Raw genomic sequence first — 23877 nt, forward strand, 5'->3', positions numbered from 1 at the left:
GTGTCCACTATTGCAATTACTTCATGTAACAGAAAACCTATGGGTGAAAATCTGGCCCCATTTAAATCAATGGCAGTTTTGTCATTTACTTCAGTGGAGTCAGACTTTCAACTTAAGTTTCTTACCTTCCCTTCTGTCTGGTGTACAGTGATTTTTGAAACATCAGCTACTTCATTTCTTTTACTCATTTTTAAGGCAGTTGTGGTCTCAGTTTTTTAGCTAATCAGATTTCAGACACTTACACTTTTTGAAAAATAGTGATGCCTGCTTTGACAGCAGTTGACATTCCTTGTAATTGCTTCAGCACTTGTGTCTCTATTTTGGATTCCCTAAAGTATCTGTTGTTTTATCCTCCTCCTCTTGTAGTATGGTTGTAAAAAGCTCTTGCTCGTCTCCATGTCAGGGAGGCTGTGCTACTGTTTCTGATCTGGAGTATCTTGGTAGAGATCCATTACTTCCTACCTTTTTTCTCCCATTACCTTTCCTATACTTTTCAGTTGAGCCATCTCCATTTTTTGTGGATATCTCCATCTATTTATGATATCTAGCTGTCTACTTAAATCGCAGAGAAATCACACATAACAGAAAAGGAAGAAATATGGGATACATGTTTTTCATGGGATGGTCATAGCATAAATGGCAAATTTCGCTATTACCAAATACCATACCATCCTGACTTCTCTGCTGCTGCTGGCGGCAGCGATGCCTTCCAAGCTGGGAGCCCAGCCAGCAGCTGCTGCTCTCCGGCCGCTCAGCTTTGAAGGCAGTGCAGAAATAAGGGTGGCAATATCACAATCCCTCTTACAATAGGCTTGCCACCACCTTTGGGGTTTGGACTCCCAGTTTGAGAAACCCTGTGTACTTCCGTATACTTTTACCCTTTATAGGGTAAAAGTATGGGGGAGACTAGATTTCACAGCCTTTCTGTTCCCCTCTGTGTTCATCAGGACTGGGGAGAATAGTAGTCTCCCTTCCCTGAAGCCTGTGGGGCTGGTCTCAACCAGCCCTGTTCCTCTCCCCCAAACCCTTCCTTTGCCTCTTTGTCAGATTTAGGCTGATGGTCTAATTGGCTCTTTATCCCACCCAACCTGCTTCTCTAATTACCTCTATCAGCTTTCTCTGGGGAACTAATTGGTGTGTGAGTGATCAGAATGCAGGCTCACCTGTTCACTCCCTTCAGTCTGTCACACTATCTCTAATTAATGTTTTATTGATTTTTGTTTCTGTTGCCATTTACTAGCTGCTCAGTATGTGTACTACTGGGTGGATTCAGAACTGTTTGTTGTAGTTACAGGCTAAAAAGAGCTGTCTGACTACTGGAGGAATAGAGACTCATTTTTTCCCAGCTTATTAAACAATTTTTTTGTTACTGTATTCATACTGCTTTTGTATTCACCTACCATGAATATTATAAGTAAGAAATTGTACTTGCAAAATTATTCACGGAACCAGTGAATTTTAAGTGAATATTGCATCATATATTTCTGATCATCAGTATTTCCCACCAGGAACCAGATTATAAATTACACTAATTGAGTCAGAAATACAGTTCAGAATTCAAATGAATACAAAAATATTTTTGAACAATCCATAGGCTGAAATACATGCACCTGAAACTTTTCATCAAATACTTTTGAACAAACAATTCCATAGAAATTGTGATCTGTTTGCTGTTGTGTCTGTGACATTCCAGTAATCACAGTATGCAACATAGTGACAATCAGGAAGTTTTTGGGTGGCCCTGGATTTTATTACACTTGCTTAACAAGTTCAAGTAAGAAAAATATTTGTCAGTAGACTATCTTACTACTAGAGGAGGTCACCTGAAATTGACACTAACACATCAAAGGGGTTTACAGCATAGAAAATGTGATAAGTGTAAGTGTTGAAATAAAAAAGATTTAAATATCTTGCTTTTCAAAATTGCTCTGTCCTTTTGTAGTAAATAGAACAGTTTGCTGAAATATTGCCCATCTGTTGTATGGAATCTACATTTAATATGTTTAGTTGGTTTGGAATGCAGAAAATATATGTTAATCTATATAGTCCATAATTATGATGCGGAAAAATGTCCTGATAAGAAAGTGCAATTAGTGTAAATAACATGCTTAAATAGTGTGTTTAATCAATGGTAAGAATACAAAATTACACACCATAGTTATAGTTAGCGTTGAAATGATTTATTTAAACGTAGCCAAGTGCCCAACAAGCTAAATATTTTCAAGGAATGGAGAAGCAATTCATTTTTTTTTTCATATTTTGTTATATTTATTGAATGAAGAACTGAAGATCACATCTAAATACAAATTGCCTGATTCTTTCACTTAAACTTTGATTAACCAAAATTTATTTAACTTTCCATGTTGTGCAAGATAGCGGAAGCCACAAATTAATCATACATATATTTATTAAATGTCTGTATTTTTATTTTTACCTTCTGGTCACCCAGTATTATATTGTACTGTACTATATTGTCTGTCTAGTTTATGCCCTGATTCAGAAACGTATCCCTGTTCAGGAAAACACTTAAGCATGTCCTTAAATCCCAAAGCACATGCTTGAAGTTCAGCATAAATTGCTTTTCTGAATATGGGCCAACATTTTTAATTTAAGTTGGGAGAAACTTTATCTTCCTGTATGTTTTTAACTGTACACTGACAGTGTTTAGAAAATAATAATAAATAAATCTTCTTCCTCTTAAATTTATTCTGGGATTACTGTCACATTTATATAGATTGCAGTTCATTGTCCAAATCTGAATTAGAAGAGTATCCTGTTGTAGTGGAGGTATAGGTTAGTATGTACAACCCTGTGGGACTAGTTTATTACCCTCCGTTTTGGAGCAAATTGACAAGTAAATTAACTCAAAATCAGAACATGGTGTTGGATAATAGAAAAGGAAGAAATGTGGTATACATTATATATAGGTGTATATATACAACTTGTAAATAGAACAATGTTCATGGGTTACCTTTGAACAACATTGGAGAAAAACTTCTTTTCCTGTGTCTGTGAACAAGTTATTAAAAGCCCATTCTGGTCACAAGAGAGGTTAAATAAATTACAGCAGTAGTTTTATGTTTGAAGGAAGGAAGATACACTGTTTGAGCCTCTGTAAAACAAACAAACAAAACCCCTCCCTAAAAACACAAAGTATCAATGTGCTGCTGTTTCTTCTGAAACACCACTTGCACCCCTTTGCAAAATGTTTATGCTTCAGCACTGACACTAGACATTTGAAACGTTTTCCTTCCTTTCCTGAAATAGGGTGTATACACTGGAATATTTGGGATTTCAAAATTAGGTGCTGTCATAAACAGATAGTTAAGGGTTACTGCCTCTTTTACCTGTAAAGGGTTAAGAAGTTCACCTAGCCTAGCTGACACCTAACCAGAGGAACCAATGGGGGGACAAAATGTTTCAAAAGGAAGGAGGGAAGTTCCCTTTATCTGTGTCAGTTTCAGTTTTGCCCGGAGTGGAAAAGATCAAGGAATCAGCTCTTATCAGAGTAGTGAGTCTTAGAAAAGGAATAAATAGGTTTTGTTTATTTTCTTTTTGTAAATTGTCTTGTGCAATTTGAGGAATAATCAAATTGGGTATTCTTTTGTGAAACTAAGTTTTGCCCAGGGGAACATCCTCTGTGTTTTGAATCTGTTGTCTGTGAGAGTAGCTGATACGCTAATCTCTCCCAGAGGTTTGTCTTTCACCTTTCTTTTCTTTAATTAAAAGCCTTATTTTTAAGAACCTGATTGATTTTTCCCTGTTTTTAAGATCCAAGGGTTTGGATCAGTGTTCACCAGGGAATTGGTGGAGGAGTCTCTCAAGGCTACCCAGGGAGGGAAAAGTTTTGGGGGGGAAGACAGAGTTTCCTAAATAACTCATACATCATTTGGGTGGTGGCAGCCAGACCAGATCTAAGATGTTAATTGAGCTTAGGGGTTCACATGCAGGTCCCCACATCTGTACCCTAAAGTTCAGAGTGGGGCTGAAACCTATGACCGGTGCACACAAATATATGTTTGCAATTTTGGCTGCCTGTCTTTAAAAATCTAAACTTTACTGTGTATATGTCTGAGACATAGCCAATCTGGTCTGAGATCTTGCTGAAATAGTTGTGTAACTGTTTGTCTACTACAGTATTGCTGGAACATATCGTCAAGATATGTTTCATACCTGTTGCTTGTGTTATGGTAGATTAGAAAGATGATCCAAGAAGCACATATGTTCATGGTTCAGAATTCAAAACTTTTATTTTCCTGATCACTGCTTTCTTTGATTTTTGTTTTTTTCCTCTAAGATTTTGGGCCTAATTTTCAAGATTAGGCGTATACAATATGCCTGATTTGTCCATGTTGTTGGCCAAGTTACATGTGCAAAGTAGGCAAATGATTGTACAAATAACTAATTACAAATCTTACTGGCTGTTTGCACAGGCAGTTACAGAAATGGGTGTGCCAGGCATGTTAATTGCATGTGCAAATTAGGTATGCATTTGTGCTCTCAGACTTTTGTTTGTAATTACATGTGTCTAATTTTGGAAATCAAACCCACAGTGCCCTTTTCACTCCAGGATATGCAGCTTTTTTCTGTAAGTTGATAAGAGAAAATATGGTGCAATATTAGATATAAAAAACTGAAGTACTAAATAGGCCACTTCATACTTTTTTTTAGGTTCAGGAAAGGACAGCTTACTACATGTGATTTTTTTTTTCCTTCTTACCTATTACCAATCAGTAAACCCAAACTGTTTGGTTTCAAGAAATAACATATGATATTTAATTTGTTCTCTCTCCAGTTTTACTAATGACAAAAGGTCTTTGGGTTATCTTCCATATTTCCATTCATTTTAGCCAGTGAAACAGAATGAATTTATACTAAAATTTTATACCTGTATTTGGATATTATTTCTCTGCAACACCATAGCTTCTCTGCAGCTGTGCTAAATTTTGTTTTCCAAAAATGTTTTCTCTTATGAGAATCACAATCTCTTCTATTTTCCTTCAGCAGAAAGAATAGGACAGACAAGTTGCCTCTTTAGGGTCTGAATCCAGTCCCACTCTGTCAAGAGGCATTTGTGTAGCAAGTAACCATCTCCTCTCCCTAAGGCCTAAGTGTGTCACCTCCACGATATGCCTGACCTCCACCGGGACAGGGAATAAGAGAACCAAGAACATTCTTGAACTGATTTGACTCCTGCCCAGCACAGCTACTGTGGCTTTGGACTTGCCCTTAGGTGTATCACTGATAGATTTGAGATCTATAGAATGCTTCAAATAGGAAACATATAACAAAGGAATAGTTCTGAAAATATTAAAAGTCCATTTTTTTCCATTTTTCATGTTTCTCTGTTTTATTAAGAAAAAAGATGAGATTAATCACATATTGCTCCCTTTGTAGTGCATGGAAAGTTACAGCTACAAATAAGTATAGATTTGATCACCAATGGTCAGGTACCATGGATGCATTTATGATGTGTTTTGGAAAATATACTTTGAATACACATTTACTTTGATATTTGTTACATTACAATAAAATGTTAATTTTCTTTAAACTAGTATAATTATTTAAAATTCAAATTGACATCTCATTCTTTACAGGTTTTGGGTCCTTGGATCAAAAAACAAACATTAGACAAAACTGAATTGAGCAACATTCTGAGGACTACTGAATTGTAAAGATAGCTTAGACAAGTTACTGCTCAGTAACTTAGGTGCCGTCTTATCAAGCAGATGACACGTTTAAAGCATAATGTCTTACCTGTTCTTATATATTCTTGAATATTCTTGGATGAACTCTTTCAATTCTCTTGAAGCTCTAATAAACCATGCATGACTTGATTGCTGGCTTCCAGATTCTCTTGTTACAAAATGTTAGCAGTTGTACATTTGGTCCAGTGCAAACCCATCTTTCAAGCGACTTCAGGAACACTCTGTAGGTCTCTTGCTTCTTTTCTGTATAAGTATCCTTCATCCACACATGGATGCTCCCATGATACAGAAGAATTTGAAGGAGAGTGTTAATGATTGTCACATAATATTTTGACCACTGATGAATTTCCACCATACCTAGGGCAAGATGCTGCCCTTTGGAAGAAAAAAAAAAATGCTTAATCTAAACATGTTGGCATATCTCTCTGTGATATAATGTCAACAGGATTTCTAACAGCTTATTTTATTTGATTTCCATGGGTCATCTGGAGTTGTGAAATAATTTTTAAAAGCAAATAATGTTGTTTTCTCAACCCAGAAGCTTTAGGTTTCAGTTATTGTGCCCACAAGGGGGGGCGTGATACCGGCGAAAGAATGACACTCAGTGCCTGAGAGTAAAAAGCAAGGCTTTACTGAGGGAAGAACTTACACTCCAAGCTGCGTGGGGAGCCCCTGAGGCCATCTGGGACAGGTGGCCAGGCAGGACTCCACTGAAGGGAGTGCGCTGCAATTCTATATCCCCCCGCGCTTATCTCAAGGTTACATGGGGTCAACAGCTGGCTACATTCATTGCATTCATAAATCGTACTCATTATATAAGCTAACTTGGTAACAGACAAAAACATGCTGAACTATACTAAACTACATTTTGGCAGGCTCTGCCAGACAAGGTTCATTGCACGGCCTTCAACTGCACAGCCTGCATCTTCCGCTCGCATTCAGTCACATACTCGGTCCGCCGCCTAGCTCCTCGCCAAGCTTCCGCAACCTTTCCCCTACAGTTATATTTATTGTTTCTTTATGCTTAGAGGTGCTTCTTTTTCCATGACATTTTAGTGTCCTGTTCTGAGGAAATGTGTACTGATTATTATCTACTGTAGGAGTAATATTAGAGCATGTTTTTATCATGTCAGGTGGATACACTGGCCTTTCTGGTTATAAAGTAGGAGGTACACATGATCCTGTTTTGGTAAAGGAGGTGTAAGTAGGTCAGTTGGACCTCTCTGGTTATTTAACATTCCTTCTCCTTGAGTGTGGTGGTGACCAAAGTATAAGCAAGGAGGACTCAACCCTTATCATCACTACTGTGCCCAAAACGGCCTGTGAAGTAACTGACCCGTCTGCCATTTTAGCAATATTGTGGCTATACACTATTCTCCAAAATGGAAAATAATAATCTCAGGTTTCAACAAATACAGCCATCATGAAAACTGACATGTAAACCCACATGGAAGAAACCTACCTCTTTAATTAATATTTTTATGCTATATGAAGAATTATTTTTCTAACTTTTAAACAGTGCTATATACTACAAAATCCACCTCTTTCATATGATTTAACCTGTATGTAATATACTGCGGATCTAGGGTTCATATGTTAAAATATACAAATCTATAAACAGCCCCAGTGTACATTGCATGTGGTTTACATGTGCACAGTGTGCATATTTATAATAAATAATTGATGCATTAGTAAGATATTTAATAAAATCAAGCAAAATAAAATATATAAATTACATTGACGTTTTACCTTGGAGATGGGGCCCTCAGGATTGTAACCCAGTGTACTTTTTGGGGGGTTGTCTTTGCTTAATTGATGGGTTGCCTCAAAGGCTGAGAGCAGCTTAGTTGTTCAGGACATTACAAATGAGAACATTATTTGCAAGGTTTTTTTTTCAGAAGTGTGTTCTTGTATTTTCTAGAAAATATATTATAATAGAAATTATTTCATCAACTTTATTTTGAAATTTTTAAATTGTTTTTTATGTTTATCAACCCAATGGACTTATCAAATAATGGATTTTTAATATTTTCAGAACTATCCCTTTGTTATATGGACAAGGTCTGTGAAAGCAAGGTTAATGGTTGATTAAAAAAAAGTCCATAGGTCCATTATTTTTTTCCATTTTTTATCTGTTTCTCCATTTTATTAAGAAAAAAAAAAGAGATTAATCACATATTGCTCCCTATGTTTATGTATGACAATGTGAGTATAGTACTTTCAGAAGAAAGGTGTTCTCTATTTTGTGGTCAAATATGCTCCAGTTTATTTGTGGGGACTATACCGCAGTGTCATCACTCCAGGATCTAATGAGAAAAAGTACTGTGTCTATTTTCATTCTATATTCTTCTAGGAAAATGGCACTTAGAGCAGTTGTCAATATCTTATTTAGTGAAAAAATCTTACAGGGAAAAAAAGAAAAGAAAAAAAGGGGCTGCTACAAATATAAAGTACAGTCTTATTTCTTATGTCAGTGGCATACAGAAACCCTTTTTATGTTGTTATCTTCCACATCTTCAGAGGACACATCTGTTATTCTTCAACTATTTATTCACACTTAATTTTGCAATTTGTCTGCTAGCATGTTTGTCTATTACAGAATCAGGGCATTGAATTTAGCCTCCTTCTAACTGACACATTGTGATTCTATCTTCATTTGTTGCTATAAATAATAATAATAGCTCTTTACATTTGATAGATCCGTTTTCATTTGAGGATCTCAGTATTTTGCAAAGGTGGGTTTACATTACTATTCCGTTTTACATCTGGGCAATTAGGTAATGATTTGCTCAAGGTAACACACTGAGTGAGTGATGGATCATGGTTAAAACTCATTTCTCTGATTCCCATTCCCTTGTTTCAAACACTAGACTATTCTGCCTCATGAAAATTACACTAGTTGGATTAAAAAACGGAGCTTCTAAATGCATTTACTAGTAAATATGTCAAGACATAATAGAAAATGACTTCAAAAACAATATTAAAACCTAACAAAAATGATCAAAGAGTTAGATGCTTATTAAGAACATTAAGAATAATAATAGTTTATGCTATGAATCCAACATGAAAGTGAAAGAGACATTCCATACATAACTCATTGAAAAGAAGCATGGGCTACATCCTCTTAGGAATTCTAATCTTCTTCATAATAGGAAAAGTTTTAAGAAACATTAAAGAATTTTTCATGCCAGTATAGGCATATGAGATAATCTCAACCAATCCAATAGTTCATTGGATTGTTGTCCGGCTATGCTGGAAAAAGGACAGTAGGCATTTGTATGGTTTTAATCAGGCCAGAACTTTATTCTTAAATATCTGGGAGTACGTGGCAGATAAAATTGTACAGTGCAGGTTATTCCATGTATATTTTCATGTACTCGGGGAAACAATGAAAGATAGTAATGCAATTTAAGCAAGTATTGTACAAGGTTGCAGTTTGAATTCTGGGCAGGGTGAAAAAGTTAGAAAAGTTAAGTTAGATATGAGGGCAGTACTTTTGTGTTTCAGTTAATTTGCATAAGAGATGGACTTTTTGGCTACAAATGATCACAGACAAAGTACACATGTATAAGTTACATAAACACTAGCAAGATTAATATGTAGAAAAATAATGAAAGAGCATAATGCTCTTAGTAACTGGAATAAACAAAGGGAAACCTGTAACAATTTACGTTACCACACACAAAAATGGAAATGAGGCTATTTTGGCGTGTAAAGTGTTAACACAGTAGATAAATGTAGTCTGAAAACACTATTAAAGTCAATGTCAAAGTATGTTAAAGTTTATAACACACACCAGTGAAGATTAAGGTGAAGTTTTGAAGTTAGAAGATAGCTTTTATCACTCACACACAATGTAATGCTATAAGGGAGAAAGATCTAAGTATGCTTATCTCACAGCAGGTAATTGTTATTCACACATGCAAAGGCAGCAGGACTGCGGGGCTTGAAATGATAGGGTAGAGAAGAACACTGATTTAACAAAGTTGCTAGTGCTCAGTAGCACTTAAAGATACATATTGAGTTGAAACAAGACAACAAAACATTGTCTGGCTATGCCGAAAGAAGGACAGGAGACGTTTGACGTGGGTTTAGTAAGGCCCCAACTTTATTATTAGATGTCTGTCTGGGACTACCTGGCAGATAATATTATACAATGCAGGTAACCCCCTGTTAATTCTGTAATTATGTGGGAGGCTTTTACCAGCTCCCCCTCTTTTTTTCCATTCAGGTCCCTCCAGCAAATCCATTCCTGTGACCTTACCATCCACACACACCCCCTTCATAGGAGGGTTAAGGTGGGCTATAAGAATGGGGGGTTGGCTCCCTACTGTACCAATCATAGGAGTCCCCAACCGCCCTCCAATCATTACTTTAATGAACACTTCTTTTTAAGTCCTTTTCCAAGCCATTTATCTAGTCACTGTATACCTTTCCTATGGAGTACCTGCACTGTACATCCTCCCTACACTTAAATAATAAGTTGTGATATATGGCCTATCGCCCGTCATACCATGCATGAACAGCGTCCTTCCTGAAACCTGCTGTGGAGAAGGCGAAAAAATCCCCAACTGCACCCACGCCAATATGGTTGTAAGAGAAAAATTCCTTCCCAGCCCCCCTAAAAAAGGGGCAGCTAGCGTAGTGCCCACAGCAGGTGTTGACCAAACCTGGTATTTTACCATCTAACAGGGAGGAAGGGTATGTCCTGCTTCAGTCTTGGTCCATGTAAAAAGGAAGGCTATAGACACCAAGCTGCCCCTTTTAAACTCTGCATTCCCAGGGGGATGAGTCAGTGGCCATGCTGTGCCATTTTGCAGCAGTTTTCATCTTCCCTGCCCACACCAAACATAAAGCACTGTTCTCTTCACTCAGCCAGCCAGAGAGCCCCCACCCCCACCCCCACCCCAACACTTAAAGGTGCAGGGCAGTCAAAATCACGAAACGAACTTTCACAAAGATACAGCTGAGATTTAGGTATGTATTCATCAAACTAAACTCATCTAAACTCATCAAAAACTAAAGGTTTTAAATGTAGTTATTTTAAGTAGAAAGATAGACGATTTAGCAAGCCAAGAGAAGTGAGCTGAGTGCTACATAAAAGTCATATGACCACTGTGAACAAAATGCTGACAGTTGCAGGTGAAAGAATGCACTTAAAATCAGCACCAAATCAGTTTAATGTACAGTGCTGTCAGATTCAAATCCTATAATTTAGGATAATTTTCCACAAACATAAGGTACTTTAAGGTTCATATTCTTTCCTACTTCTAGTATAACGTTTCTTGGTATTTATTTGAAATCAGGTTATCTTAATAGTATCTATGGAAATTGTTAAGTTTATTAATTTGCTATTTTTCAATCAAGAGTTCCTACCAGACCAAGAGTCTGCTTTTATGGATAGCTCTGAACTCCACTGTTCTAAGAAAGCAATAATTATGCCCTCCAAGGCCAAATTCTGACTTCCTTTTAAGCACAGAAATTCCTTATTGAATTTTTAGCAATAGGCATTCATTTCCTAAATCTTCTGCACATTTAAGCAGGTGGAATTTCTCACCCTCCCTTATGTTGTTTATTGTGCATACGTCATCTTTGTGGTGGGATTCTCTGTTAAGGGAAATAAATGTATTTTCCCCAAATCTGCTTATAATTGGATTCTAAAATTTAGCATCCTAGGATCAAAAATTCTTGTCCATAAAGGACTCTGAGTCAAAGAAAATCATGGTCTCTTTGGGAGAGTTAAATAAACACTTCTTATGTGGAATGGGCTAGCTTTCTTTGAATCAGACATTAATCTCCTGAACATGATCTACCAGACATATGTTTTGCTGGACAATCAGTTTGTTTTACGTATGATCTCTCCATTTGGTTGCATTGAGGTGTTTGGCCTACCCTGAAACTACACATTTGCAATTTTCTGTGGTTCTTTTACATTTTGGGGAAGTATTTCCTTTTATTACAGGTGGTAATTTATTAACTGGACAAGTCAAAGTGTCATTGTACATTTCTTACCTATCCAGTAGGTATGCAGCATTGTTGTAGTATTTGAGATTCAGAAAATTTTCAGAAGATTTCCCAAGGTTTCCAGTCTCCCTGGGAATCCCTTAATTTCATCTTTTACATAGTTAATTAAAATAGACACTTAACAGAACTGTTTACCAGTCTTTTGGCTCAGTTTTTGGTTGCTAATTCTTCTTGAACCATTTAACAACAAGATAAAGTTTTCTCAATATTTATTGTAACTTGGTAATCATCTTCTGGAAGCTTTATTTTCCTTTCTTCTGACATTTATGGTTATCTCATCTTTCCCTTAACAATAGAAATGGTGTTATTCCATTCCACTTCCAAAAGCAGGAATAAATCATCCTCATTTTTATTCTAATTTGAAGACAATTTCCAAGTTGTTATAAAATCCCATATGTTAACTCCAAATGGTTGAATATTCTAGCTTATTTTAAGCATTGTCCTAGATACTTCAAAATATTAGCAGCACAAGTGCTAATCCTTAGTAATATTGTCTTCTAGTATAACTTCAAAATTGCTACACTTAGTCATTATACAACATTTCTAGATATACTAATATATTAGCATGCACTGTAATTTTATACACCAAAATCTGTTTTCTTAGTAAAAGTATTTTGTCATATGTATATGAACTTATTCAAGTATGCAAATCCCTATTTTATTACAAAAGCCTTTGTTTGAACACTTTAAGTCTTAACAGAAATATCATAAAATGTGATTTGGCCTTAGATTTGTATTGTTCCCTAAATGGCTAAAACATTGTTTACTTTTCTTCATTTTATGAATTAGGGAATGTTGTGAGGCGAATTATTGAATTAATTTATTCCTTTGCACATCACTAAGAGGTGCATTAATGGTAGTGATTAAACCATCTAGTTTGCTCAAAGATAAGAAATAAATATTTCCTTTCCAAAACAATTTTGGACACGTTTATTTTAGAGATGTACAGTTTTATGGTTTCACTTTGATGGGACCTTGACTCTTTTAGCAAGGAATTATTGTCTGAGAGGACACAGAGAAAATGAATTGTCACATCTTTTGTGTATGTTTCTGTGTCACTTATTAGGAGATGAACTGAAACATCTGTTCTGATATTAAGTATATTTTGTGACCTTTTGATGTATTACATCTTATTTCTGACTTTATTAGTGTTTTTAGTTTAACAGAGGCTAATTCAAAGTGTTAAATAGAAATCTAGACAAAAGGGGTTGGAGGAAGGACAGGTCACTCTTTAGGGTTTGAATGTGAGGAGACATTGAGAGACATTATTTATTTCTTCCCTTACAACTGATATTCCTCTTGAAGGACATAAGATAACATAAAGTTAGAAAGGTCTGTTAACTCAGGATGCAAAAAAAAAAAAAAAAAAGGATAATACTATTTAAAGCATCTCAGATTCAGTTGTAGGTAACTTGGCCTAAAATCAGGCCTTTGTTAGGTGTGCGTTACTTCATTGTATCATTATCTTATAACTTCTATGTAAAAGAGAATATAACAATTGCATATTCATGATTCAAAACCAGAACCTTTAGGCACCACAACTGACATAGCATGTGTAGAATATGTTTTAATTCTGGATCAATCAATATTATTTGAGTAATACAGAATAACTTTTCCCTTTATTAAATAGTATCTTGAGTAACATCTGAAATACCATAATATGTTATTGGAAGAAAGAATAGCTTTGCTGAGTGAGGCTCTGTATCTGAGTTTTTAATGATTAAATATAAAACTAACGATTAAATTACTATTAGTGACTGAATTATTCTTGTGATCTTCAACAACAGTATTTGAAGTAGAAGTTGGATCACCAGCTTCTCCCTGTAAATGGGAATTAGTAGATTACTGGTCCTGGTATCACAGAGTGATAGAATTTTTAAAAACACTTAAGTTGGGAGGCATGGAGTCATTGTCCAGCTATACCGAAAGAAGGACAGGAGACACTTGATATGGATTTAATCAGGCCACAACTTTACTATTAGATGTCTGGGACTCCTGGGCAGATAAAATGTACAGTGCAGGCAACTCCATGTTCATTCAGTAACTACCCAGAGCTTCCACAGCCCCTCCCTCCCGTCATTTTCCATCCAGGCCCCCAGCCAATTCATTGTGAGATCTTACCATTCCCTCCTCCCCCTTGTAGGAGGGTTAAGGTTGGGTATAAAAAAGGGGGGTTGGCTCCCTGCTATACTAATCATAGGAGCTCCAACACCCACCCATCCCCATTCCATTCCTTTAATCAGGCCATTTATCTGGTCACTGAATGCCTTCCCTATGGAGTACCTGCAATAGACATCCACCACAAGGAGGCGCCAGCAATTAGCTTGGCTGCTGAACCCTGTTGGGTTCCCAGACATCTCCAAATGCTCCCTTTTTATAGCAGCCAAAAACTTGTCTGCACGCAAGGTGAACCCCATCCTCCCGAAATAACTCTGGTGTCCCATATGCTATGGCAGGGTGCAAAATTACCCACCCTCCTGTGGGCCCCAGGAATTTGGCCACCTAAGGGCTTCGGACACCTAAGCTTTCCCCTTTTCAAGCCCTTCACACTTCGTTCCTAGGGGACGTCAGTTTCACCGTGCTGACCCCCACCCCTCTTTTTGCAGCAGCTTCTGACCATCTTCCTCCTCGCAGCTGTAAAGCACTACTACGCTTTCCCCAGAAGCCCGGACAACGTCCCCCCCACTTAAGCTGTGGTGTGGTCATTCTTGGTTAACTACTAGCATGTCTATTTGAAGTAGATAGAAGTATTAAGTTATTGCTATTTTATAAAATTTTAATAGAGACCTTAATAAAGCAAATAATTATATATTAGAACTGATTTTCCATCTTCTATTATAATTATACGTTTATTATCTACAGTACAGGAATTAATATGATTTGGAAAGCGGTGAGTCTATGTCATTCTTTCTTTTAATGGGACAGTACATTTCTGTAAGTCTGAAATTCTACCCTTAGATTACCCATAGACACCTAACTTCTGCTCTATACAAGAAAATGAAATAGATAAGGATCCTAGGAAAGCTAGACCAAAAGTTAGCATATCTAACAGTACAAGAAACACAAATTTTATTATTTGTCCCTTCAATGACTTCAGCTAAAGCTAAATTAGTACCATTAACTGAATCCCCATTGTTCACACTATGAGCATCTGAAAGGAGCTCAGCAGGTATAGAGGTTTTTCTTGGAGTTTGTCTGTTTATTGCCAATCCCAAAATAAAATTAGATACCACTAATACAGATTTAAAACTAACAAAGAATAATCATCTATCTCTGATTCCTGCTAGAGCTAAACAAGACCACACAATTACATTCAGTTTCAGATTCCTAAATCAACCAATACTATCAGGAACACTACATAAGAATATGTATATGTGTGTGTGTGTGTGTGCACGCGCCTCTAGGGATATAAATGGGTGGGGGTATGCTGTGTGCTGGCTTTGTTTTGTTTAATTTTAAATCATTAGTACACGTAACACTGTGCTTAACTTAATCCCAGTTCTCACCGTAAAATACAATACAAATTTAGAGATATAAATACTAAAAATCAACTGGAACACCCACGTGGCACTGAAGAAAATAGCATGTTTTTATGTTATGCCAATGACATCTCCTAGGAGCTCTCAGAATTGACCAGGCAGGATTTCTAATCCTTTCAGATAGTGATAGTGATATCAAAGAGAAAGCAGAGGAAAATCAAGCTGGACCAGGTCACAGCAGTAACCCTGATCGACAGTTCAAACTCAGATATTAGATATTGCAGAACCTGTGCAAACTCTTGTTGTTTAGGTGAAAGAAAACTTTGTCCAGATGGACCAAAATACCATCTCAAAAGTCAAACAAGTAAAAGAAGATATATTTAAACTATAGTTGAAGTTATATGAGAACACCACTAGTTACCGTACAATGTGAGATTTCTGTGGATTTGGGGAAAGTAGCCAAAGGAAAATGTCCTGGGAACAATATGAAATTTGTCAGAATCATTTGTCAGATGGTAAAAAAATATTTTTCACACATAAACCTTGTAGTGATGTAAACACTTGGGGTTATATTCAACTTTGATAAACTCAAGTAATGCCTGTCAACACAGCTTGGCAAAATTATAAGGCTTATGGGCAAGTAAGAAATCTATTGTTTGTTTGTTTTTTGTGTATAATAATTTTATTTCCCCATTATCATCATCACTGTGGTAAGGAGGGTGAATAGAATTTGTGCCTGAGGTTGTATATTTTCTTTATGACAGAGTCTTAACATTTATAGGTGTTGTATGTATGAAGGTGAACCTACACCATTTATTGCTGATTCTTTGAATTTTGAATCAACCCTCACACCCCATTTTTGTGTAAAAATGTATGGAAAGCAGGTAACCAAATTACAAGGTGTTTATTTCATTTCTCCTTCCCCTTAATCAAATAGAACACGGTAAATAGAGCATCTATTTAGGAAATACTTTGAGTTATAATATAAAGTCAACACTGATTGTGGTTTATGCTCATTTTAGAGGCGCCCACCTTAAGAGGGGGAAAAAGAAGCTATGAAGATCTTTAAAATGGGGAATTTCTAGACATAGCTCTTAGGGATATTTATTACTTATTTGTTTCTGGCAGCACCCACAATTCACTAGGCTCTGGACAAAACCAAAAAAAGGCTTCCAATCCTGTAGTACTTATGCTCTAAAAAGGCAGAGTCAGAGCACAGGGGGATTCTCTAAGGCTAGGGAGTGCTTGGGGTATGGACAGTGGAAATGCACTAGTCATTTGGGAATATGAATATTAGAACAGTACAAAATAACCATGATCCAATTTACCAATCCTGTGAGAATAGCCATTGGAAAGGTGATCGGGGACAAGGGTTTGGTGGAGAGAAACTCCGCAAGAATCTCCTTGCAAAGATTTCCTGTGATTGTTCTATCAGGAGTTTTTCAACCTCCCCCACTCTCCCTTCTAGAGTAGGCAGTGGTTTTGTCCCCCATCTTACTGCTTTTTGTGATTTGTTGCAATAGGCCCGGGTTTGTGCATGGATGGCCTGTGCACGTGCAAAAAGTATTGGGGTTTCCTGCCTCTCTGTGTGTGTGTGTGTGTGTGTGTGTGTGTGTAGCGGATGGGTGGGTGGGGAGAGGAGTCATGAAAAAAATACCAACTCATGCTGCATTAACTTTATGCTCTAATCCTTGTAGGGCTTGCTGGAGGACTAATGCATTTCCGCTGTCCATACCCCAACCACTCCCTAGCCTTAGAGAATCCCCCTGCTCTGCACAGAGCTCCCCATGGGTGCTGGGTGCTGGAGATGGCAGCGTCACAGAAGTGGGTGAACATTTACCCCATGTGCATGAGGGAGATCAATTTAGAGGATCTCTTCCATGCTGATAACTTTGTGAAAAAAAGATCAAGGCCCATACATACAATATCCTGAAATATTATATCTAGAACTACAGTAGAGCCCAATCTTGCAAATTCTTTAATTATGCCACACTGAGTCCTGTGGCACCTTTAAGACTAACAGATGTACTGGAGTATAATCTTTCGAGGGTAAATACCCACTTCGTCAGATGGCTCCAATACATCTGTTAGTCTTAAAGGTGCCACAGGACTCTCTGTTGCTTTTTACAGATCCAAACTAACGCGGTTACCCCTCCAATATTTAATTATGCCATTAGTCCTTACTAACCTGAATAGGTTCAGTGACTTCAGTGAACTAATTGTACACAGGGAAAGGGAAATGGTCTTTTGGTTAAGGCACCAGCATGGGACTCAGGAGATCTGGGTATGCTTCCTGTCTGTGCTGTATGTTTTCTGTGTGACCTTGGGCAGTTCACTTAATGTAAGTGACTTGGCTCCCCATGTGTAAAATGGGATAACAGTACTCACTTTCTTTCACACTATGAAATCTAGTCTATTTAAACTGTGTTTGGGAACAGATGGTGCCTCAGTTTGTACAATGCCTAGCACAGTAGAGCTCTGATCTCTATTGGGAATTGTAGGCATTATTGTAAAACAAATAATACTTCTCATGTGAGCAGGGGTTTGCAGGATTGAGTCCATAACGATTAAAACATATTATAACAAACACTTGTGAGGAGGTAAGTAGAGAGCACTTTGTCCCCCTCTTTGTTTTTGAACAGTTTTGTGAAATTATACTTGAAGATCTGATCCTGTCAAGATTCATACTTAACATTCATAACTTTATTAGGAGTTTTATGTATGGAAAGCAACTCAGATTCATGCCCTGTATAATATTAATTATTATTTATAATAAACAATGTACTGTGATATTCATTTGCTCAAAATATGTAATTTTGTTCCAGATGTGAGTGCATGGCTTTGGAGAAAATGTTTGATTCCTCTAGAAATAAAATGTATATTTATTTGCCGTTTCAACAGAAATTGAAAAGGAAAGTTGTGGGGATCCTGGAACACCATTGTATGGTATCAGAGAAGGGAATGGATTTTCCAACCGGGATATTTTAAGGTTTGAGTGTCAGTTTGGATTTGAATTAATTGGAGAGAAATCCATTGTGTGTCAGGAGAACAACCAGTGGTCTGCAAACATTCCAATTTGTATTTGTGAGTACCAAATGCTTTTTTGAATGCAACATATATTACACTGCCCTTGAGTAATTGCTTGTGTGATTAATTGCAAAGTTAGTACAATGTAATGATTTTATTTTGGCATGGAGAATTTACTCTTGTTTAGCGAGAGCTTCATTCTATGACCACTTAAAATATTTTTTCTGTTCTTTCCTCTAGCAGTTATTAAAAGGAAGTATTATTATGTGCCTACATATAAAATGTTATTGTTAACATACTGTATTTTCTAGGAGGCTGCATATTTTATGCAGAAGATATTTTTATAGTAACTGTTATAAATTGATTAAATAAATTAAGTTATAAATTGCTATATTGCAGTCAAAGGTATTTAAATTATTTACAGATGTTTTCCATGCATTATACATGAATATATTTTAGAACTTAAATAATCATAGAGATGTATATTTCAGTTGTCTATCAATAATATTATGCAGAATAAACTTCACCAATTTATATATATATATATATATATATATATAATGTTAAGAGAGAGATATGTTGGTTACTACACACACACCCATATATATATATATATATGTGCTTATGTATGAGCTACAAATGAGAATGGCAGAATTGACTTTCTGACTCTTAATGTACTCAGTGAGAGGTTTGTTCATCTAAACGGTTCCCTAAAGCAGAAAATAAGTGGTGCCAAAAGATTAAGGACTGTTGAACATGGATAAAACATGAGGACTGCTGTGGTTTCCAGAATCCCGTTACTGTTCTATGTTGCCTGGGGTGTTGCTTTCTGCAGGAAGCCTGTAGAGATAAAAGCAGTGAGAAGATACCAAAAAAAAAATCAAATTGAAAAGTTCTCCATTGGCTTCTTAGCTGGTCCCAACGACATTGGCTTTTTCAGTTGCAATAGTAAGCACGCCTTAAAGAAATTTTAGGAAGAGATGATCATATGAGACAATTCTCTTGAAAATAGGTTCTAATCTGTTCTCTAATTTCTTTCTCTTTCTTTTGATAGTTCCTTGCCTTTCTAATTTCACTGCACCGATGGGAACAGTTCTTTCACCTGATTACCCAGAGGGATATGGAAATAATTTAAACTGCATCTGGACAATAATCTCAGACCCAGGGAGCAGAATTCATCTCTCTTTTAATGACTTTGACTTGGAATCTCAATTTGACTTCCTTGCAGTTAAAGATGGTGACTCTCCAGATTCTCCAATACTTGGTACTTTCACTGGTGCTGAGGTTCCTTCTCATCTTACCAGCAACAGTCATATCTTGCGTTTGGAATTTCAAGCTGACCATTCAATGTCAGGCCGTGGCTTTAACATCACTTATAACAGTGAGTAGTTTTTCAATGTGGACTTGTAAAGTACATACATCCAAATGTGTGGTTTGTCTTCTTCCTGAGTACTTTGCTTGAATCCTGCTTCCCGGCTCTTTGTGTTTTGTCGTAGGGTATTTCTAAACTGCAATCACTGAGATTGCAGCTTGAGTAAACGTTTGTGTGCTAGGTGTAATATGGTTAGCTCCAGTCCTGGACTAGTGAAAGTGGTCAGCTCATGCTTCAGCATAGCCTAGCCCTGCAAGTAATTACCTAGGGTTATGAGGAGCCTTGTACAGCCTGGCACTGCTGAAACTCAAACAGCTGCATCTTCACTGCTCCAGTACTCAAGCTAGCAAAAATAAGACTAGGTCGGGTAAATCTGATCAATCTGCAATCACTGCCTGTGACTGTAGTCTAGACATACCCTTAGACTGTCAGAATGTCAGCCAGTTGGGAATACGAGGCAGGGGACAAGCTGAGAGTAAATTTGCCTACTGTGCAAAACATGCTTTTTATACTGTTATCCTTCACTCCCATCCCTCCCTGTTTATCTGTTTCATCCACATCATGTCTTATCACAAATGTAGAATGTGAGCTGTCATGATGACACTGTCTCCTTATTACTCGTTTGTACAGCTCCTATTACAGCGGGGCCCTGATCCTTCAGGCACTCCCATCTACCACACTAATACAAATAATGTGTTAGCATAGTCTGTATTTCTTACCCTTTGTTGTATTCTGGGCTCCTTCACTATGATGTATTTCTTCTATTGCTTAAAGGCCCGATCCTGCAATCATAGTATTGAGACTACTGTTTTACTACCTTGAGTAAAGGTTGAGTTCTCACATCTGAGTTGTTGTCACATAAGTAAAGCCTAAAGCTACCCCATGTGAGGAAATGTTCACAGCATGGTTTCTAAGGCTCCCATCCTGCAAAGACATATACATTTTCTTAACTTTATGCATTGCAAGTTGTCCTGGATCTTTTGCAGGATTGATGTCCAAGATTGGGGTATAACCACAGTCATAAATATTAATATTTTTCTGCAGGATTTAATTTGTCTGTTTACAACTACTTCTCGGTATTAAGATTACAGCAGAAAAGGGAGATGCAGAGTGATTAGCATAGCATAACTTTTTGTTAATTATATTTTTCTTAGGGACAACAGCACTTCATTAAACATTGAGAAAGCTGATGGCTTAATATTTCAAGGTCTTATAAGTATAGCAGTCAGAAAAGATGTCTATTCATATTGGTGAATAAGTGCTGTTTTTTCTCAACACTGAGCCTAAGCAATTAATAACAATGCGAGTTTACTGCCTTTCCAAAGTGACACTGGTGGCGAATACCATCACTAATAAGTTGTCAAAGTGTAATTGCACACCATTAAAGTTAAATTAGCTGTGACATATGTCATAGCAACTTGCTATATAAAACTGCTGCCTTTGGTTTTCTATCTCTTTGTATTTCAGATTGTCTTTCTTTGACTAAAGTGTCTATTACACATCTTATTAAACCTAAATTTAAATTAGATTATTCTATTCCTAGGGATTTACATAAAGAAGATTCATAAATTTAGTTACAGTTTCTAGGTTTGTTCATATATCTGTATATTTCCTTAAAAATACATTTGAAGTATTTGAAAGAATTGCAAGCCACCAGCAGAACATTATTGTATGTTTTTAAACTTGCAGAACTTATAACTAGCCTTAAAAACAAATAAATAAACAAATAAAAAACACCAACTTTTCTGGGAGTCAAGCATGCCAACTTTCATTCCCCAACAATTTCTTTTACATTAAAGTGATGAATCCTTAAAACAGGAAAAGGCATCCTGAGAAAAGTCCACGCTATTGTATATTAATATACAAATTATCATATCATTCCCAAGTGCTTTTTTTTTTTTTTTAAGTAAAGCAGATTATGTTTGAACTCACATGGGCTCTCCTGAATTTACTGTAAGTATAATGGTGGGGGATGGAGAGAAGATTTGCTCTCTGCCAAGAGCTAGAAAAAAATCAAATGTGAATAGGAACCTTTAATTTATAGAAGATTTTTCCATTTTTGTTTTTGTTTTTCCAAGTGAATAAAACTATTTTGAATCTCTAGACTATGGGCCTAGTTCTCCTCTCACTTTTACACCTCCTGTACCCTGGAATTACTTCAATGAATTAAATGGAATTGAGCCTGATGAGAGTACAGAATCAGGGACCCTATTTTTAGGCCTGTAGATATTTCATGCACTTGAGATAAGTCTCTAGCTCAAAAACTTAGATGGCTCTGTTTGAAAAAGAAGAAGAAAGAAAGAAAACCAAGCAAAACAGAATTGGAATTGCTGACCAGAAAAAAGAAAAAAAAATGGTGGGAAAATAGAGTGCTTTGATTATGATGTCCCTCAGCACATAGAAATCATTTATAGCATGTGTTGATAATATCTGAACATTTGCTCTTATATATGAAAACAATGAGAACATTACCTTAGTAACCTCTACTAAATGTATATATTGGCATATATGTTACAATAATATTGTTTAAAATAATAGTGCTTTTCTACATTTTGCAATAGATTTTAAATGTCTATATTTTAAAATTCTTCCTTATGGTTATGTTTAAAGTAGAATTTTTTTTGGGGGGGGGGCGTGAGGGAGAGCAGAAGGGAGGCTCTTAAGTTAGCATTATGCTTGCAAAAGACAGAAGTGAGAGCAGCCCCATATACCATGACTATTTTTTCTCCAGTAATGGCTCGTGTTACAGTCTGATAACTTACTGAGACATCCTTTCCAGAAAGTGTGAGCATAACAGATTGCTCTCAAGGCCAATCATAGGAAGAAAATTCCTGTTAGTTTGAGTGTCTTATTTCATTTGTGGTATTCCATTATCTATTAACACTTATGCTTTATATAAGTCTAATCATTTTCAAAACCATTGTTTGTCTCCTCTTCCTTTCAATATAATATTTGTATTTCACAGAAAAAAGTACAAAGTGTTCATTCTTTGGTAAGGAGACTGTAGGCTAAACAAATACCACACTCAAGGGAGGATTTCATTTGTGTGTTACTTGAAGAAAGAAAGGTGGTTCCTTATCCACATTTTGGGGGAGTTAAAGGGACCTGCAATATAAGTACTTAAAAAATTGTCCTAAAAATCCTCTCCAGACGAGGATGGGGTTCTGGTCTGCAGACCACCTGTGTGAGTAGTAATGCCATTTGCTACTCTAACTCCCGAAGTTCACTTTGCTTCTGGTTCAAACACGACTGACTTCTATTCTGTAACATCTCTACAGTGGAGAATGCATCCATATCTGTAATACTAACAATTCTGGAATCCTTTTTTACTTTCTCGCATAATACTCCATATTCAGATGTCAGAGTACTGTCCTGGACAGAAGGATAAATCCCTGAAATAGCAAAATGTAATTGGTATTATGCAGTATATTGGCATGCCAGTGAGCATAAATGTCATGAAAACCAGATCTACTATGTATCCTATTGATATGTCTGAGCCTTCTTGAGTATGCATCCGAAGAAGTGGGCTGTAGTCCACGAAAGCTTATGCTCTAATAAATTTGTTAGTCTCTAAGGTGCCACAAGTACTCCTGTTCTTCTTGAGAATATATTTCTCAATGTCAAATGCCGATTTAAGGATATACATCTGTGTCTGTCCTTTGTTATAGTATATAGTACTGGGGTCATATTAATGTCATAATAAGTGAAAAAAAGTAGCAGTCAATCTCTTCTCTAAAAGTACTGACTGTACATAATTTGTTGGGGGTGAAAAAAGATCTATTTGCAATTCCCAGCAATTCCTGCTTATTTGAATGCTCTGAAGCCATACACTATATCCATATTTTCATCCCCAGAATTTACAATATTTCCCAAGTCAAAAATGGAACATTTTTATGGCATTTTGTATTGCCTGATTATTATGGATCTCACTATTTTTGTAAACAACATCTAAGAAATCTTGTTGCTAAATGCTAAATCATTTACATCAAAACATTCTACTTTATAACAATATATCTTTAATGAATGGGAAAATGACATAGATAGGTCTAATTAACTTCTGCCACAATATCTGCACATTTTTTTGCTTTCCTTAGAACATATAACATTACTAAGATTCAATTCAGCAGTCGATATAAAACATTGTTTACACTTGCGTACAAGACGGTTAAAGGGGTTTAACCAGAAGGCTGTTTGCTATTTTTCAAAATATCTTCAGTTGAAAGATACTTATGCCATGATTTATGCTATAATCATAAATACAAAACCT

General features: G+C 36.4%; 1 protein-coding gene across 4 annotated transcripts in view; it reads left to right on the plus strand.

Annotated features, from left to right (window-relative positions):
• CSMD3 (CUB and Sushi multiple domains 3) overlaps positions 1-23877 on the plus strand; it is a 1152075-nt gene that overhangs the window by 636190 nt on the left and 492008 nt on the right. For all 4 annotated transcript variants that reach the window (XM_054020295.1, XM_054020294.1, XM_054020296.1 and 1 more), the window contains 2 exons: positions 18113-18295; positions 19293-19619. In XM_054020295.1, coding sequence (XP_053876270.1) covers positions 18113-18295; positions 19293-19619 — 510 coding nt within the window. The remainder of the gene's footprint in view (positions 1-18112; positions 18296-19292; positions 19620-23877) is intronic.

The sequence above is a fragment of the Malaclemys terrapin genome, chromosome 2, assembly GCF_027887155.1.
Source record: "Malaclemys terrapin pileata isolate rMalTer1 chromosome 2, rMalTer1.hap1, whole genome shotgun sequence".
NCBI classification, from domain to species: domain Eukaryota; kingdom Metazoa; phylum Chordata; order Testudines; family Emydidae; genus Malaclemys; species Malaclemys terrapin.